The sequence below is a fragment of the Mixophyes fleayi genome, chromosome 12, assembly GCF_038048845.1.
Source record: "Mixophyes fleayi isolate aMixFle1 chromosome 12, aMixFle1.hap1, whole genome shotgun sequence".
Taxonomy (NCBI): domain Eukaryota; kingdom Metazoa; phylum Chordata; class Amphibia; order Anura; family Limnodynastidae; genus Mixophyes; species Mixophyes fleayi.
Window position 1 is genome coordinate 32615065 of NC_134413.1, and position 20513 is coordinate 32635577.

At 41.1% G+C, this 20513-nt stretch overlaps 1 protein-coding gene across 15 annotated transcripts in view; it reads right to left on the reverse strand.

Annotated features, from left to right (window-relative positions):
- Positions 1–826: 826 nt before the first annotated feature.
- Positions 827–20513, reverse strand: part of KTN1 (kinectin 1) — a 105688-nt gene continuing 86001 nt past the window's right edge. For 8 of the 15 annotated variants that reach the window (XM_075192713.1, XM_075192708.1, XM_075192706.1 and 5 more), the window contains 11 exons: positions 16190–16273; positions 15048–15128; positions 14727–14816; positions 14549–14641; positions 7975–8046; positions 6899–6982; positions 6316–6399; positions 4133–4216; positions 3678–3770; positions 2856–2979; positions 827–1309 (listed from right to left, as the gene is read on the reverse strand). In XM_075192713.1, coding sequence (XP_075048814.1) covers positions 1305–1309; positions 2856–2979; positions 3678–3770; positions 4133–4216; positions 6316–6399; positions 6899–6982; positions 7975–8046; positions 14549–14641; positions 14727–14816; positions 15048–15128; positions 16190–16273 — 894 coding nt within the window. In that variant the 3' untranslated portion in view covers positions 827–1304. The remainder of the gene's footprint in view (positions 1310–2855; positions 2980–3677; positions 3771–4132; positions 4217–6315; positions 6400–6898; positions 6983–7974; positions 8047–14548; positions 14642–14726; positions 14817–15047; positions 15129–16189; positions 16274–20513) is intronic. The other 7 variants (XM_075192716.1, XM_075192715.1, XM_075192718.1 and 4 more) reach the window with 2 other exon arrangements.

Sequence of the window (20513 nt, forward strand, 5' to 3'; positions counted from 1 at the left end):
CTTTTGGGAGGTCAGTGGTGCACTAGTCACAGGCAATAGATGACAAGCGGTGGAGGAAGGTGGTATGGTCAAAGGAATCATCCTTAACCATGATCTCGACAACTGGTAGATTTGACGTGTGGCGCCAACTTAAAGGAGTTTACAGCCCTGAGTGTTCGTTTACAACAGTTAATGGTTCTGGTGGTTTCATAATGTTATGGGCACATTTTTCCTTGCATGGCTACTTAATGTTACGGAGTAAGAATCTTCACCCCATGTTGCAGCATTTCATTACTGACGGGAGAAGTGCCTTCAAGGATGACAATGTCTCCATCCACAGAACATCAATGAATTGATAAGCTTGACACGGATGTCATCGATAGGTCATGGCGTTCTCAGTCACTAAATCTTTACCCAATCAAGTATTTATGGGATATTCTGGAACACCACTTTCAACCACTATGAAATAAGCCTCTGTTTAGTGACATTTTTTACAAATAGGTTAGAAATCTGTACATCCACCATAGGTAATAGAACACTAGTCACCCATAGAAAGGATGTTCAGATCATTACCCATCTCTCTATCGAAAACCTATTTTAAAGATACATTTTATCAATACACTTTCAAACTTCATTGCATGGCGTGCTGAGTAAACAACGAAAATACATAGTAGTGGGGCTGTGAACCCCCACATCCCCAATAGATGGCAGAAGACTGGTATTTATTATAAGCTGGCTTCCAGAGCACTATGTAAGAACACTGAACATACATTTCCCTCCTGTATTAAATCCTTCCTCCTGACCTTACTTGATATGGTTCGTTGACATTAGAGAAAAGCGAAATGCGTTAACAAAAAAACAAAGAGAAGTGTTTTATTTGAGGTTGAAGTCAAGAGGCATCTACTCCCAAAGTGGATATAAGTAAAACAGTGTACAACGTCTGTAATAAAAGGATATATTTGTTACATCATCTTTATCATAGTTGATTCTTCTGAATAAATCTGTATTGAACAAAATAGGATAAAAGGTACAACTCTTAACTGCCTCTTCAGGAATGTAGAGATCTAAATATCCAAACAGGTTTTTTTTTATTCCATTGTTTTTACTATAAAACTAAACTGTCTGCTGAGTTTTTTTTTTTTGTTTTTTTTTTAAATTGTTCTGTTTTAAATCAGTAGTTTAACAAGCATTAGAAAAAGATGTAGCTCTGTTCAGTGTTTCTGACAAAGTAGAAAGGGTGAAGACATAAATAAGGCTTTAATTTTGGCAAAATATAATTACAATGCCTTCCACTACTTCCTCAATGGAGTAAGCCCTCTGTGACTTCATCCTGTAGAGACAAGGGAGATAAAAAGGTTTATTTAATGAAGCAATATTAATTGTAATAACACAAACATACCAACACCCAGAGCTACCAATCAGAAGTGAGCTTTCATAAAATATAAGTCACACGAGTGAAAGCGAAGAGCTCATTGGATGCTGTGGTTTACAACGCGGGCCGCAACCTGCTTTACTGGTTGGTCGTGGATGCTGCTAAATAGGATTAAATGTTAAGTTTTACATTTGATACAATTTTTTAGTCTAAATACCTTCTCCCCATTCTCTCATTACAGACAGACATTCCATGAACTTCAAGTATGTGCAAACACATTGAATACATAAATATTTTTGAATGAAACGTCTGTTTTGTACACAAATCGGCGAGAGACATTAAGACTGCTCCAGAAAAAAATTGTAGCAAACAATAAGAAATTTGCTTAAATTTTCTGAATTGCTGTAGGAAAAAAACCCATTAGTGATAGAATCTTATTGGTTGCTATGGGCAACATTTGTCTTTTTAATCAATTAACTAGGGAAGAGTTTTCATAAAAATACATTCTATATAAAAACACACCTTAAATGTAAAAGGAAATTAAATGAGGTGTGGGGGGGTTATAGACCTGTCTGCTTACCATTATTAATACAGAGAGTCAAGAAATTGCTTTTGCTCAATAAACATGGACTGAAGTGTTTTAGTGGAGCTACTTCCTTATAAAGACTGTTCCTTGCACAGAACTGATAAATGTGCTTTGTTGATACTAAACACGGAACGGATGGGAGGGATCCATATATTAGCGACCTCTTCTATCTGGGTGATGGGGCTGAAAAAGCCAAGTCTTGAAAGATAACACTTTGATACAAAGCTCAGCATTGAAGATGAGACATATTATCTGCAGCATTATTTACAAGAAGATTTCACATTCAATTGTAATTTATTTAAATGATGACTTGTGCACTAGTAATGTTTTTATACTGTTAAGTTAGATCACCCCACAGGGAATATGATTTAAAGAGCAGTACATCTGCTAGGAAAATGGGCTCAGTGAAAAGTCTATACTGGCAGCTGTACGTTTCCAGCAAACCTCTCCACAAGACTAACAGTGCTTTATAACAGCAAAGCCTCTCAGTACCACCACTGAGTGAAGCATTTGTACACCGAGCTTTATAAAGTCTAGAATTAGCCATGTAATCTGGAGTGCAGAAAACATTTAAGAAAGGGGTGATGTGCTCTCCTGCAGCATTATCCATTGCACGTTCAGCCCATGCTAAATACAATGTGTAAAATCACATTCTGATCGCAGCTAGGGCCGCTGTCGCCCAGGCATGAAAGGCCGTTCTTCCCCCACCCTGTAAAAGGCAAACATTACAATGTTCCATTTCAAGTGAAATAATTTCTTCCCTGACAGATGACTTGTGACCAGTTGTAGTAAACGCCTACAAATTTCAACGCTTCCCATTGACATCTGCTGGACAATCCCTTCAGCAAACAATTACATATACTTATTGTTTTGTTTTTGGGTGTGTTCTCCACCATGTCTTTAGACAGCTTCTCATACCTATTATCTGAAAGTGTTCTCGGTCCTTTGTGAGCTGCTGGTTCACTGCCTGAAGACACTGCTGTAATTGCGTCACACTCTGACTTAAACTTGGTAACGACTTCTCTTTCCTTTCCTGCTCCTCCTGGGGTAAAAACAGAAGTGTAAGATTAACAGATTACATACAGTTACATATATACAAATAATAATACACAAATAATGGCCCTTAGGAGAACTGCATCCAGGAGAAATTTAGCTTTTAATGATTGGAGGTATTTTACACCCTAGTGATCAGACCAACTATTATAACTTGCTAGCCCTGAAAAATAAATTTTAGTTTTGACTATTCCAGCAAACCATGTTTTTTTTTTTTTTTTAATTGCCCTCTAATGTGACTTTTTTGCAGAAGACATATGAAAACATACAATGTAATGGAGTACTTTCTGCCTTCTCCATAAAGAACTGCAAAAGATATAGAACATCTCCCAGTTAACAACAAAGTTACCGACACTAGTGTAAAATCTGATTTTTCGGATTTGAAAAGTGCAGTAATATTGTAGTGACTGGCTGGCCAAGTCTGTGTGCCTAACTAAACCCACCAATCTGTATAGAGCATTTCTGTTACCTAGTAGACTGCACACAAACAATGCTTCTGCACTGCACCTTTCCCCATTTCAGTGTAATACAAAGCGCTGCCCTTCTAAACAGCTTTTTTGCACATACAAAGGATGAAGATATTTTACTAGGTACAAACATTCCAGTAAGTTCAGTTATATTAAGACTTTGAAATGTAAATGTCCAAACAATGGTTTAGGGAGGTATTTGATTTTAAGCCGGACTCACCCCGTCTGGAGAGATGCCGCTGTTTTCGATGACATTGGAATCACCCACATCTCTCAGTATTTCTAGCTGAATGTGGTCCAGAGATTTCTGAGCCTACAGAGATGCAAATTACAAAGAGACATATTATCCAGACTGAAAAACACCCAATAGTAAAAATACCTGTATTATAAACAATCATTACTATAATATGAGCATTGATTTAAACCTAGCCAGAGGTATCGGGATTACATACCATATAACAGGGAATTCACCTTTGCTCTAGGGTTTCTCCATTCAAATGAAATTTTACATGTGGACCATTTTTATTTTTTGAAAAAGATAATCAGTAAACAAGTGGACAGGATGGTGCACATTATTTATGAAAAAAATATACCCCATTTTCCAACTAAACTTAGTCCAGCTTATTGATGTGACATCATGTGACTGTTTACAGTCCGTTACCAACTAATTCATACCTCATGCAAATCACTGGCCACTTTCTGCCTCTCACTTTGCTCTCCTTCCAATCTCTGCAGCGTTTCATTCAGCTTAGTCTTCAGCTAACGGCATTAGAAAAGAATAAAACGTCAATTTCAATTCTATACAAACTATGTATTTCACATATGGGAATAGGAGCAAGGGTCAGATTGCATGAAAAAACAATTCCTTAACATACATGTTAACAGAGTAGTTGGGTATGAGGAGTATTTTGTATAGTCCTCACATTCATGAAAGTATAGGTTGTTGGGGTATTTTTTAAAGGCTTGGAATGCTTATTACATGAATAAAGGAGTAGAAAGCTCTTATCTACCCAATGGGACAATCCTATTAAGCTACAAATATCACCTGTCTGTAACTATTAATTGCAGCTGGTGAACACAAGCTGTGAAAGTTGGATTACGTTGCCCCTGGCTGCAACGGCAGGGCAGTTTGATCTGTGTTCAGCTCTCAGTGTGATTGGCTGATTCCTAGCTGGGACTATTAACCAACCACTCTGCATAGAGGAACCGAAAACAAATCAAATTGCTGCCGTCATGGTTTACGGTGTCTCCAAGATGTAGCACCAATATACACTGTAATGTATATGTGATGTCAGCTAAGTGCATGTAATATCTAATCATCGTTAAAGCCCACACTCTAAGGGGTGAATATCTATCTAATGTGAAGGGCTTACGGTGAATTCAAATTTCAGTGTTCTGCTCTTAACATCAATGTTCAACACTTTCATGTCAAACAACACTTATGAGAAAAATAACTTGCACAGCTCCCCCTGCTGGAGAACTGGGGCACACGCTTTTAAAGACATTTATTCATGCATGTGAAAGCGATTAACCACCATCAGCTGCACAGTCCCAGCCTTAGCTGGTACAGGCTGCTAAGATTAGCTCTATAAAAATGGATGGCGCTTTGCTGAACATACAGAACAAAGAAAAGTCTATGATCCATTAAGTTTGCTCAGATTGCGTTGTATAAAACAAAAGGTCACATGAAAACCAGTAAAGCCGAGTCTGTGGCAACATTTATTGCTGCTAACACAGCTGTTCATTCGTCCAAGCCAGAAATATTTTTCAGAAAATGGATGCGTGCAGTGAGCAACTTCTGAAAAATTCTTACGAAACAAAGCTGTGCCGCTATTCAAGAACGCTGTTATACCAGTCATCCTCTTCTACAGCAAAATAGGAATTCCCTGTTCAGATCCACGTTGCGTCGATATGCCAGTTTACTGGCATTCCAAAGAGGAAAAGAGGAATACTTATTTTTTCTATTACATGGGAAATAGTTCATGATCCCAAAAGTAAAAAATATAAACGTGACAAATCCCTGAAAAGCCTGCAGTTTTTTTTCCACAAGACATAATAACAGCATGTTAGTGTAGTGCAGTGATGGGGGCAAACTACGGCCCGCGGGCCAGATCCGGCCCACTTAGAGGTTCTATCCGGCCCGCCAATATTTTAAAAAATTTAATTCAAATATGCATAAAATTATTAGGGCCGACCCTGTGTGTCAGAACCTTCATTTTTATGCCTTCCCAGCTATTTTCTCCATTACACTTCCATCCTCCTTCCTAAAAGGACACTTCGTTTGTCAATCACTCAAACACCTGCCCGCCCCCTAATGGCTGAAAGTCATGTGAGAAGAGATGGGCTGGGCCATATACTAAGGCGGATTTCGATTGGCTGCTATGTTGTCAGTTAGTGGCTCACCAGAAGGACGGATCTGCAACAACCTGCTGAAATAAGTGCTGTCTGTGTACGATCGCTGCACTTCTAGAGGTAACACTTCTATATAACACCCTCCCGTCCCATTCAAAAAATTTGTATTATATATTTCGATATTTGAGTTTTTTAATAAATTATATTGGTCCGCCTAAAGTTTTTCTTTTTTATTTGGCCCGCTCCTGAAAAAGTTTGCCCATCACGGGTGTAGTGTATCAGTCCATTTCCAGCATAAAACAGGCATGAAGCATGCAACGTGTTAACCAGCTCGGATTTGGGTGAAGTAAAGAAGAAAAGTCTGGCATTGTGTAATGATGTATAAAGATAAACAAGCAGAAACGGAAAGCTCGGCAGAGGGATAGCTCCATACACCTGACAGGACAGATTAGCAGACAGTTTGGAGTTGGGCGCTCCAGAAACACAGAAGAGAGACGGCTTCTTACCAAGGTCAGCTCCTCATTCTGCCTTATTGCCTCTGAATATGAATCGTCAAGCTTTCTTTGCAATTCAGTCAACAGATCTTTCAGCTGTAACGAAGTTCAGAGTTTTTATAGCAGCTGTCCTACCACAGGTACAGAAGGTTTGGGCGAGTTGTGGTTTTTCTTTCAAGAGACGTCACTGTTACACTGGGAACCTCTCCCAATTGTCACACAAAACAGGTGGCCAACTTGGGCTCATAATATCACCCAGTAGGGTTATTGTAACATGATAACATTATTACCTGGAAAGAATAAGTTAACATCATGGCAAGCAACTACCTTGAATAAGAAGTGGCAGCCATGATATTGGTATGAAACATGAAATACCTGCAAAGCGCGTTGGGTATCAATGCTGTAATGTAAGACTTTATCCTGAAGGAACTGACTGCAATGCTCCCTGTACATATAAACTCATTTAAAAACACAACACAAGGGGTTGGGACAATCAATTAAACAATACCTTACAGTGTAGTCCTAATAAGAAATGCAATAAGCGCTTCTGCAGTGGAGTTCCCAATATTAATGCAAAGAGTTCACAAGTACTTACCTCTCGTACTTCAGACACATAAGTGGCTCTTTCCAGTTCTGCCTTTTCCAGGTCTAATTCTAAATGTTCCTTCTCTTTTAGCAGCTGAGAAAATAATAAGATGACAATAAGATGTACAAGCTTAAACTATCATACACTTTATACATATACCCATTCTAGGTTATAATAGACTACAATACACTGTACCCAGGTATCAATTCTGTACAACACCTCAGGCAAAATATAGAATACTAAACATAACTTCATAAAGGGATTTACCGGTTTCATACTAAATTAGATATTATCCAATGGGTGGCAGAAAACAGAAAAAAATGGAACATCGTGTACCAGGGGAGGGCAAATGCCCCCCCCCCACCCCCTGAACTGACCTTGTATATACAGAGAATAGCGTGTGCCTAGGTAATAGGCACACTGTGCAAAAGTGTAAATGTCACATCGAAGTACAACCTCCCACCTCTGATCCTCTTGTTAAAAGTCTTCCTAAACTACTACACGATGTTGCCTCATTGATAGCTTCACTGAATCAGAGTGAGGGGGCATTGTGACTGTCTTTACTACATATAGCACTTCTGTGCTTGAAACTTTTGTTTTACATTGAGCACCTAAAAACGTGCTTCTCTAAAGTGCAAATGGAATGTGCAAAATGTCCTATTAAAAGTATAGAACTAGACTCTCTCTCTGAGCTGGTGCAAAATTCTAGTCTTTTGGCAGAATGCAAGTGACTGCACGCCTTTCTAAAAGCAACCCCTTCCAATAATATTACGCCGCTAAATAAATTCTGTTGGCTGCAGAGTGTTGTAACCCCACCGATTTCAAAACGAGGACACAAACAGACATGTAGGAGAGGCTCCTAACAAAAGGGCACTCTAACCCTAGTCAGAGACCTTATCAATATCAACATTTTTACCTAGAAGGGGCACTCAACTTTAATTTATCAGGTAACGAAAAAAATTAAGCTCAGAGGTGGCAGATGGTTAACGGACCTAAGCTACAGCTAAAACAAAAACTCAGCCAACTTGTGACATGTGTCCTGTATTACATTATATACCAACAAGAACATTTGGCTGTAAACTTACATTTTCTGACTGCCATTTTCCAATTTTCAGCTTATCCACCTCCTTTTCCAATAACTGAACTTTAGAATTCACCTAAATTTAAAATATAGAAGCATAAATATTAACAAAGTGAAAGAAGCACAATCTACCAACTACCAGAAAAACATTTTTAATGTCACATCCTTAAATGATATTTGGATATTGTAAACAAAAAAACAAAACACACATTTAAAAAAAAATAAAAAAATAATAATAATACTAATAAAAATTATCCTTATGATTGCCATAAAAAGAAGAAGTCACAGCTTCTGAAGATTTAGCAGATGGGTGAAAGCAATGCATTGTACTCAGCTACATGTGGAGCATACATGCAATATTAAACATGTTCTTTCAAATTAACCCCTTTCCTTACATAAAAGTCCACGCAATATGGCTTCTACTGTCAATGACAGCCTCGTGTTCCAGTGAAGTGGCCAGGAACCAATAATTAAGCCCCTGGTCACTCACTGTACACGGCTCAAATGGGAAGACAGGAATCCAACTAATCAGAGGAAGTGTTCCCAGGAACCTGCATGACATTATATTGAATCTACCAATGTTGACAATGGTGAGACCGGAGAGACTTCTTCATTAAAAATACAATTGAATAATAATAAAAAAGTTAAAAAATAAAATTGATTTCTAGACACTAAGGGGCGTATTCAATTGTTAGCGTTAACGCTATCAAACGAGCGCTCAAAAAAATCTTAGCGTTAATACGGTAATTACTCGCGGAATTTCAGCTCGCTGCTCCCTGAGCTGCGAGCTGAAATTTCGCGAGTAAACTACCGTATTAATGCTTTTCGCGCGCAATATTACGGTATAAACGGTATTCTTTTTTGAGCGCTCGTTTTTCAGCGTTAACGCTAACAATTGAATACCCCCCTAATGATCCCAATTCATCAAGGAATGCAATTTACGTTTATTTTTTTTTATTTATAAACTATTTGAGTACAAGCAGATCTGAAGCAGCGTTTCCACCTGAATACGGGTATAAGTACGCTCTGCCTATACGGCACCTGCCATATGTAGACAGTCAGAACACACTGCAGGATGTGCACATTATAAAGTCCCATCAGAACACACACAAAAAAAAATATATACATTAACACCTGATGATACTATAATGATTAATAAAAAATATAAAACTTTTTTCTTCATGTTTTGAAAATACATTTATCAGAATATTATTAATGTCTACTGTACACAATGCATTTTTACATTTGCTCTTAATTGTAAACACATGTTAGAGCATGCATAGGAGACTGTCATCACTAGCACTCTGCACTTACACCTACCTGCTCTGTAGCTGGTGCAAGCGACACACCTAAAAGTCATGTACCACAGATGTCTAGAGCTTAAATCGCCCTTACTCTACACTGCCTACGTTCCTATGCCTCGCCCCTCATTACAGCCTTCAAATCAGACAGTGGGAAGTGTCAAATTGCATGTACTAGCGTTCACTGCCATAAAGTTATTTTCTGGGCATGCTCAGTGCAATTTCACGCAAAATACAGCACACAGCAGGACTTGCATTCGCTAATGAACCAGGCCCTACAAATCCACCAAACCTTACATATTGTGCACATTTGGTATCTCACTTGGGAGAACAAGAGCATTTTGGGAGGTTTACTAGGTTGTGCTAACTGGGTAGAACCATAAGTAGGGCCATAGGAATGATTTACTTTCCCTCTGTTTAATGCACCTACACAATAGGAGTTTGTGCTTTCCTATTGTAGCATATGGAACTGCAGAACTATCCATAAGAAAGCAACTTTGAATAGAGTACACAAAGCAGTTAGAAATGTATTATCGGTACAACCAGCACACAGCAAAACTGTAATGTGGTCTGGGCACGATGGTATGAAGTATCCACAGTAACCATGGGGTTGAAGGATATATGAGGAAAAGAGGATTTATGTACTTACGTTAAATCCATTTCTCTGATTCCGTCTGGGGGACACTGCTTATCATGGGGTTGTGGAGGGAGCTGGTGGAGTTGGCACCTAACTAGTTAACTTTTAGTACTGCCGACAGAACCCCCCCCCCCTCTACAATCCCCCTGCCCTCTCTTGTTCAGTTTATTAAAAAGCCCTAGGAGAAAGGCCAGTCAAACAAGAGCACACAGAAGAACAGCAGAAGGGAGGGATCGCAGTGTCCCCCAGACGGAATCAGAGAAACGGATTTAACGTAAGTACATAAATCCTCTTTTCTCTTTCATCCGGTCTGGGGGACACCGCTTACCATGGGGACGTTCTAAAGCAGCCCCCTAAGGGTGGGACTACTCTGAAAATCCCGCTCGCAAAGCATTACGAGCGAAATTTGCATCCGCAGATGCAAATACATTAAATTGGTAGAACTTTGTAAAGGTGTGGACAGAGGACCAGGTGGCTGCTCTGCAAAGCTGGTCCGCAGAAGCCCCATCTCTCGCTGCCCACGACGCCCCTACCGATCTGGTGGAATGGGCTGTAAGTCTCTCCGGCACAGGATGGTTAGTCTTTATATAAGCTTGCCTAATGGTTGCCGTAATCCATCTTGCGATGGACTGTTTTGAGGCTGGCCAGCCTCTCTTATTAGCGTCATAAAGAACAAACAAGGAATCCGTACGTCTAATTTAAGAAGTTCTTTTGACATAGATGCGGAGAGCCCTAACCACATCTAACTTTTCCATAGACTGGTGATCCGACTGGGAGGTAGATGAAAAAACCGGAACTACAATTTCCTGGTTAAGGTGGAAAGCCGAAACTACCTTAGGAACGAAAGAAGGAAGGGTTCTTAACACCGCTCTGTCCTTGTGGAAAACCAAATATGGTTCCCGACAAGACAAGGCTCCTAATTCCGAAACTCTTCGAGCAGATGCGATAGCCAAAAGAAAAAGGACGCATAGGGAGGCTGAATATGCAATACTCGCTGGAGAAAAGTCCTGATAACTGGCAAATTGGCTAATTTCATATGAAAAAATAGTGAAAGTGCCGATACCTGGACCTTTAGGGAACCTAACCTGAGACCTGCCTCCAGGCCATCCTGAAGGAAAGCCAACAAGCAAGTGAGGCGAAAGGAGGAGGAGTGGCAAGTCCTACCTTCGCACCATCTAATGAAAGCTCTCCAAATCCGGTGATAGATGCGAGCTGAAACTGGCTTCCTAGCTCGCATCATGGTATTCACTACGCTGGGGGAAAAACCTCTAGCCCTCCAGAGGCTGGCTTCAACAGCCATGCCGTTAAACTGAGCCGAGGTAAATTCAGGTGACGGAAGGGACCCTGCAGAAGAAGGTCGTCTCGAGATGGGAGACGGACCCCGGGTCCTTCCGCCATGGAGATTATGTCTGAGTACCAGACTCGGCGCGGCCATGAGGGAGCTATCAGAATTACTGGCAGACCTCCTTGTTTTACTCGTCTGAGCACACGAGGAAGCATGGGAATCGGAGGGAACAGGTATCCCAACCTGAGAGAGAGAGAGCGCCAAAGGGTCCCCACAAGGTAATTTTACTTCATCTTGAACAAGTGATAGGGCCCTTTCGAGAGAGATCGAGAGAGAGAGAGAGAGATCGAGAGATCGAGAGATCGAGAGAAATGCAGAGAAAACAGAGTTAAATAACAAGTAATCAACTAATCTATATAATAAAAGTTGAACTTGTAATGGTTAAACACAATATTTTTGTAGGCAAGTAGGAGACTATAATGTAAACCTTACTAGCCCACTTTTTTTACACAGAAAAAAACGATATATGTGTTTAAAGAAACTGATACTTAGCCCAGGGGCCACAAAGGGGAGAAGTCCACAGCAGTTGTCCTGTGCCTGCTCCCTCAGCTCTGCTCTCTCTTCCCAGGCTTCTCTTGGCGCCAGAAGACTGGGACAGATCATCTCTCTCTGGAAGGAGGGGGGAGCTCTATGCTTTAGCTCCCCCCCTTCAGTAATTGCTGTCTCTGCAGCTATTCAGGTTCCAAAAATGTTCTTGATGCGTGGCAGAGTAGTGGAGACCTCTAGGACAGAGGTCTCCGCAGCGGAAGATACCCGACGCCCCCCTCCTATGTATGAGGGGGGAATCGTGGTATAGCCCCCTTCCTCCTCTCTCCTCAGCGCCGAGTGGCAAAAAACAAAATGGCCGCCAGCGTCTTCAGTGTCCGATAACCGGCACTCTATGCCTGTAATGGCAGCGCCGGTTATCGGGGAGGCTGGAGAAGTGCAGCGGTCCCTGAGACCGCTTGTCACTCCTCAATCAGGCACCCTTCTTCTTCTCCTCCAGTCCCTGTCAGTGAGAGCCGCTGGCTCTCATCTGACAGGGGAATGCCAAGCTGTGAGTGTGTTCTCTATAGTAGAACACACTCCAGCGCTGCCACCTGTATAAAAAATAAAAGTCAAATAAAAGAAATAAAATTTATTAAAATGACTCTAAGTACTAAAAAACACTGCCCAACTCCAGGGCACCTAAAAAAAACTGAACAAGAGAGGGCAGGGGGATTGTAGAGGGGAGGGGTCTGTCGGCAGTACTAAAAGTTAACTAGTTAGGTGCCAACTCCACCAGCTCCCTCCACAACCCCATGGTAAGCAGTGTCCCCCAGACTGGATGAAAGAGAAATATAGTTATGAAAGTTGATAGATGCAATCTTACATTGGATCAACTTGTATTTTAGGTTCAGTGACATTTTAATACAAAGCAGGTTCTCATTGAGATATAAAGCATAGTTTTAAAAAAGCAGCTCACACATTCATCTATATGTTAATATCACCTTCTTAGAAAAAGTATTATGTGAAACAGAACAGTCTTTTAAAGTGCACCTGTGTATTTTAAAAAGAAATATGATTTTTTTATTACAAAGCTTCAAAATGGACACATAATATAGAACAGATAGCATGCCTCAGACATTACATCAGATGAACAAATAAAAAAAATAAAAAATTTAAAAGTAGATGTTTGTGAGACCAATAACTGGAAGCTCACATGGTTCTTGTCAAGAGCTGGCGGTGATACAGGAATTCCCATTGGTGATTGCACAATGCAGGAATCGAGCTCTATAACTGGAGTATACATCCAATTATTAAAGAAATCTTTCCTGTGTATGAGGCTACTCAGTGATCTGTCTACTGTTGAAGTGCAGGACTAATATGTTGCTTTAGTTAATATATTCTGCCTAAATATATCTTGAATATTTAACGGTTAAATATTTTAACGGACAAAAAAAACCTTTTTTTTTTTTTTTTTTTTTTTACAAAATCATCTTTGTAGCCACAGAATCCATAGGTAGTCAAGCCATCATAAAATGCCATTTAAAAAAAAAATAAAAAAAAATAAAAAATACAAACTCAATTTTGTGGCCACAATATCACTTCGATCAAATAATTCTATTCTATAGAAACTATTCACTATCTATATCAAAATGATTATGGTCACATCTGTGCCAGATGCATCATACCACAGGATCTCCTGCTGCTAGGCCCCTGGGTATGCATATATGGGCTATCTGTAAAGAGGTTTATGGATAGGCCAGGCTGGCAATATGTAACCAGCTGACTCGCACAGGCCAAGCTTAGTACCACAAGGTCGTGGATGGGTTCAGAGAGCCAGCTTTCAGAAATGGGTGGCTCTGGTTAATGGAGCTGTTGGACATGATCTGTTCTTATAAACCACCAGGAACTTCTCTCATACCGTAGGGCATCACTTTGAAGCACACATGAATGGGTGCTTCAAAACACATAGCAATAACCTAACTATAATACGGTAAGTACAGGCAATCACATTATATTCATTATGCACCTGGCATCAACATGTCCATATTATCCTATGCTGGCTTATCTACATAGAGTCATGTACAGATGTGAGACCCCTCGGTAATTCTGGTTCTCTCATATGAATGGAACCAGTGTATTGTTATATTAAACTCAATAAAAACAACTGATTTAAAAAAAAAAAAGTTATATACATAATTTTAAACCAAAAATCAAACAAAAACAAATAATCCAGTTACACAACAGTGAGTAGGAAATTAATTTTACACTAATCTGCTAAAGATCAACAGAATGAGTTTTGTTAATTATTGTGGATCGATCTAGGCAGACATACAAAAACTATGTTCCCCTGATGTTAATTTAGGTAGTGTAAAGTTGGCTGTGCCTCCACTGAATTTCTACTGGATTCTGCAATCTGCTGCTCAACCACTCTTCCAGTCTCCGTCAAATGACATAAATAATCTCACTGCAGAGTTCAGAGTGCTGTTATTTGAGAATTCTAGAAATCCCACCAGCATGAAAGGGTTCTTTACTGTAAGGGTAGATCAGATCTGAAATTCCATACCACACATTAGGTGGTGAAAGAAAATCCACTAACCAAATATAAAATTGGATTGTTTGCCTTTCATATGACAAATGTTATCTGTAGTTGTAATTAGCAAATTGATCCAGGCACTGAAAAGTTCACTACGATATTGATTTTGCGGACAGGAAATCGGACATGTATAGTTAAAATGTTTCCAGTAAGATGTAGTGGTGCTGATAAATGAGGGGGAGGGGGGGGTGCATTGTGCTGGAAGAGGAAGAGTGGTGTCCTCATGCTACAAACCTCTCTCAGTTCATTTTGAGCCTCCTCCAGTTTCAGCCTCCACCGTCCTTCCTCCTCTTCCACACTGCGCTGCAGCCTCTGTAGGATCCCTTCCTGTAAGTACACAACATTTTAATAATAAAGCAGAGAACCGGGAACTCACACCGGCAGACCACAAAGCAATAACACAGCTTCCTACCGTTTCCGCAAGTACAGATTTATACTTTTCACACTCCAGCTGCAACATCGTATGGATTTCCTCCCCTTCCTTCATCTTCTGCTCCAGTGCCTAGAAAATAAGGGTTTTCTGGTTCTTTAACATGGACACAATGGGGGTAGTGTCACTGACAAGTCCAGGTGAATGCATGGGACTTCAAAGGCTAGATTAAGTACACTGGTCATGTAAGGATCTGCAGTAGAAACTTAATTATATGAAAGTCAGAGACTTCTTCCACAGTGTTAGGATAATTTAGGACCACGAGGTATTTCAGTAAATTCAGAGACTACGACCTATACTAACCTTCACTTTCTCAGCTCCTCCACTTTCATTTATACAAACTTTCGCCAACGTCTCAAATTCCTGGATCCATTCACCATGGCGCTAGAAGACGACAGGAAATGTATTTATTCAGATTAAAGTTATGCTGTCACCATTACCATACAAGAAATACATGATTCTCTGAGTAAAAAGAGGGCACTCCCATATCGAACAAATACTCTTCTAAGCAATATCTGGCAATTGTGACAGGTCAAGTAAGGAGTTTTATCCTTAAGTTATAGTGTGATGAACAGAGCAGTGAAAAGTGCAATATCCTAATCCAAAACTAAACATAAGACAAAAACTTTTATTAATATACAAAGGCGTTTGTGATTGTTATGTACAAAATAGTGGCACAATGCCACTATTCACACCTTGCTAACAGGACAGCCTAAAAGTTCTATTATTTTACACATTAAGACCAAGGAGTGACATAGCGGTTCCCAGACACATGGAAAACATGCAGCTACAGAATTTGCTGCGTAGACTAATATTTCAGTTACTATGTGTTAAAACAACAGTTATAAATATATATTCACCTTTTCTTAATATTTTTTATATTAAAAAAAGAAAGTCTGAAGTAAAATGCAGCTGGTGTAGTTACACCTGTTTGGACCGTACTGTGCATCTGACTAGAAAAAGTGACGGCAGCCATTTTAAGGCAAGTGCCAATATTCTTGAGGAAGCAACCAATCAAATCACTGGGAACCAGAGCCTCATGAACATAAGTCATGAAGTGACGATAAAAAGATGGACTGAATTTAAAGGAATACCAATTCAGCCCACAAAACACAAAAACCACACCGCGCCTGCTGTGAATTGAGGACAGGTACATGTTTAGATTAATATTTTTCCAGGCAACCGGCATGGTTTGGCAACTCACAAATAATGTCTTAACAATACAAAGCAAATTAAAAAATCGCCACAACTCCACACACAAAGCAAAGTAATAAGCATTGGGGATCAGCATTAAAAAGACACTATAAGCCCACATCCGACGTGAAGAGCAAGAAAAAGATACGCTTCATTTTTAAGGCAGTTTTGTTTTCCTGCATTTACCCACAATGCAATACATAAATAGAGGTATGAATGAAGCCCTAATTTTCTGCTGACGGATGTCTTACCAAGCTAGCAGGAACAGACACATTTGGGAAAATCTTCTGCAGAATTTCCCGTGTTTCGCCCTCCCCTGTGTTCTGCGCTTTCTCCTAGGGGAAGAAAAATATGATTCCAGTCATGCATTAGCACACAACAAGGGAGACAGGTAAATGATCTTGGACATAAATGGAGGGGAAAAACTATACAGACATATTATGGTGGGATGGGAGAATCAAACATATGTATTAGCTGGGAATAACTAATTACATTTCAACATGCGTATGGACCATTAATCAATACAGAGCACATTTCCATAAGAGGTCAGTCCACTCACTCCAGCACGCCAGATAGAAGATGCAAGAGATCATCTGCATTCTTAATAGGATATGCTACATAAATACAACTTCACACATTAGCAGCCTCTGCCAAATGTCCATCATAATGGTACAGGCACTTGGCAACATGTCAGCTGTTAAACAAAAAAACCTTTTGAACTCGCGCTCCTTTTTACTGTGAAATGAATTGCTCAAGGGGTAACATATACATTGTGCCACTTTGTGCGCAATGCCAACCATGAAGAGAAGACAGCCTGTGAATACATTAGGCACCAGCTACATTACTGGGGCTGCATTATTATGGGCACAAAGTATCTCATCCCTCCGATATCTACAGTCCCTATTGAACTCTATGGCTGCACTCATGATCGTTGACTTTGCCCATAAAAGGTGCGCAGGTACCACAGGGGTCCAGAAGAAGGGGGAAGAGACTGTTCTATCACACAACTAAGACCACAAATGGTCACTGTCAGCACAAACATGAGATGAGGCGGGTGTCTTTCCTGTCCTTGGGCTCCGCAGGGAGCACAGGCAGCACGGGGACTGAAACCGTGACACTTGGATCTCCGAGTAACAGACGTTCTAGAGAAAGTGGCAGAGTGGGCAATGCTACAGCAGCACGCCTGATGAACAGAGCGCAGACAGTATTAGCACTGTAGTAAATGCATATTACACAGGATATGACACAGGAGTTCAACAAAGTTTCATCAACTCCTCCTAATTTATACTCCTGTACAAGCTATACTTTTCTTACAATAGTAAGACAACTGTTTTTAGATGCATGTAACATTCCCTGCAGGTAATCCTAGCAGAAAAAAACCCATAACATCAAGAGTATAAAGCAAAAACTGTCGTTAATAGGCTAAATCCCACTGCTTTTATAAAAAGTGAAACAGATAATAAAAATGCTTTTACATTTTTAGATCAGTCTTTATGGCTAAGGAAAGCAGACAGACAGACGGCAAAGCTATTCCTTGTAGCAAACTATATAATATCAGTGTACAGGATGGGGAGGAGATCAACACCCTGAAATATATTTTTTAATTGGGCTTACTTCTATAAAATCGTCTAACAGATAAGGGCAGTGCCGGCAACACTATATTCCACACACATGGGCTCAGATGTAAAATGAAATATGTGTATTTTCAATGTCTTAGTAGTTTGGTGGTGAATGTTGATCAGTTACGCTGTGTAGAGACGACTGCTTAGACTACACATCTGATCAATGGACAGTGGACACATTTTCCTTTACAAGATATGGAAGCCTTTCCCACATACACTGACACTGCTCCATGACAAACATGGATTGTATTTACCTTGTCGTTCCTAAAACAAAATATCGATTGTAGTTGTAATTGTGTGCTTATTTACCGAAGTCGACACTTCTGTGTGCCATGACCTTAAAGTCAGTCATTAGTCTTCTTATCTATATGGTTTAATTTTAATGGCAGCCGCTATGGGTGACAAATATTGAAAAGAAAAGAGGATTTATGTACTTACGTTAAATCCGTTTCTCTGATTCCGTCTGGGGGACACTGCTTACCATGGGTTGTGGAGGGAGCTTGGGGAGTTGGCATCTAACTAGTTAACTTTTAGTGCTGCCGACAGACCCCTCCCCTCTACAATCCCCCTGCCTCTTCCTCTTCCTGTCAGTTAATTAAAAAGCCCAAGGAGAAAAAAGGGCAGTCAAACAAGAGCACACAGAAGAAAAGCAGAAGGGAGGGATCGCAGTGTCCCCCAGACGGAATCAGAGAAACGGATTTAACGTAAGTACATAAATCCTCTTTTCTCTTTCATCCAGTCTGCGGGACACTGCTTACCATGGGGACGTTCTAAAGCAGCCCCCTAAGGGTGGGACCACTCTGAAAATCCCGCTCGCAAAGCATTACGAGCGAAATTTGCATCCGCGGATGCAAATACATTAAACTGGTAAAATTTTGTAAAGGTGTAGACAGAGGACTAGGTCTCTCTGCCCCTGGACGGTTAGCCTTATGTAAGCTTGCCTAATAGTAGCCGTAATCCATCTTGCAATGGACTGTTTTGAGGCTGGCCAGCCTCTCTTATTAGCATCATAAAGAACAAACAGAGAATCAGTACGTGTAATCTGAGAAGTTCTTTTGACATAAATGCGGAGAGCCCTAACCACATCTAACTTTTCCATAGACTGTTGATCCGAATGGGAAGTAGATGAGAAGACCGGAACTACAATTTCTTGGTTCAGATGGCAAACCGAAACTACTTTAGGAACGAAGAAGGGAGGGTTCTTAACACCGCTCTGTCCTCGTGGAAAACCAGATCTGGTTCCCGACAAGACAGAGCTCCTAATTCTAAAAGCCTACGTGCAGATGCAATAGCCAAAAGAAAGAGGACCTTCCAGGTCAACCATTTCAAATCTGCCACAAGTAAAGGCTCAAAGGGAGGCCCTTTAAGCATATCCAGCACCAGATTGAGATCCCACAGTGCTGTAGGCGGAACATAGGGAGGCTGAATATGCAAGACTCCCTGGAGGAAAGTCCTAATATCTGGCAAATCCGCTAATTTCAGGTGAAAAAAGACTAAGTGCCGATACCTGAACTTTTAGGGAACCTAAACGAAGCCCTGCTTCCAGGCCATCTGAAGAAAAGTCAATAAACGAGGGAGACGAAAAGAGGACATGTGACATGTCCTATTTTCACACCATCTGATATAGGTTTTCCAAATCCGGTGATAGATGCGAGCGGAGACTGGCTTTCTGGCTCGCATCATAGTGTTCACCACACTGGAGGAAACAACCTCTAGCCCTCCAGAGGCTGGCTTCAACAGCCATGCCGTTAACTGATCTGAGGTAATTCTGGTAACGGAAGGGACCCTGCAGAAGGAGGTCGACTCGAGATGGAAGACGAAACCCCGGTCCTTCTGCCATAGAGAGTATGTCCGCGTACCAGACTCGGCGCGGCCATGAGGGAGCTATCAGAATTACTGGCAGACCTCCTTGTGTGCTCGTCTGAGCACACAAGGAAGCATGGGAATCGGAGGGAACAGGTATCCCAACCTGAAGTCCCATGACATCGTCATTACGTCCACTGCCACCGCTAAGGGGTCCCTTGCCCTTGTGCGAAATGTGTGAACCTTTCTGTTGTGTCTGGAGGCCATGAGATCTATATCCGGAAGACCCCACCTCTGAGCCAGAGACTGGAACACTTCTGGATGGAGTGACCACTCTCCTGGCATCATCTGATTTCGACTTAAGTAGTCGGCCTCCCAATTTCTTATTCCTGGAATTAATACTGCCGATATTGCTGGAACAGATAGTGCTGCCCAAATCAGGATTTGAGTTGCAATCTTCATTGCAGCTACACTCCTGGTTCCTCCCTGTCTGTTGACATATGCCACAGCCATGGCATTGTCGGACTGACGGGGTGGTCCTGGAGGAGGGACTAGGCCCCCCGAAGGGCTAAAAGAATAGCCTTCAATTCCAGCACGTTTATTGAAGGGTCGACTCCTGAACCAACCAAAAGCCCTGGAGCCGGAGATGTAGGATCACTGCCCCCAACCTTTCAGGCTGGCGTCTGTCGTAGCTATGATCCATGACCATGGAGCGAAGGACCTGCCCACCATCATGTGATCCCGAATTAGCCACCACTGAAGTGATTGTCTCGTTCTCTGGGATAGAGATATCCTCTGGAAATCTAAGCAAAGGTGGGATCCTGACCATTTTGTCAACAGATCCCACTGGAAACAACGAGAATGGGCTCGACCAAACGGGATGGTCTCGAAGGAGGCCACCATCTTTCCCAGCAGCCGCATGCACAAGTGCATTGAGGGGCTGGGGGAAGACAAGACCTGAGTTGTTATGCTCTGAATTGAAGCAACCTTCTCGACAGGCAGGAAAACCTTTTGCTGGCTGGTGTCCCTGATGAGGCCTAGGAAAACCATGCGTTGACACGGAACCATCTGGGATTTCTTTAAATTGATCAGCCATCCGTGGCCCTCGAGGACCACCAAGGTGAGGGACAAGTGATGACGTAAGCAATCT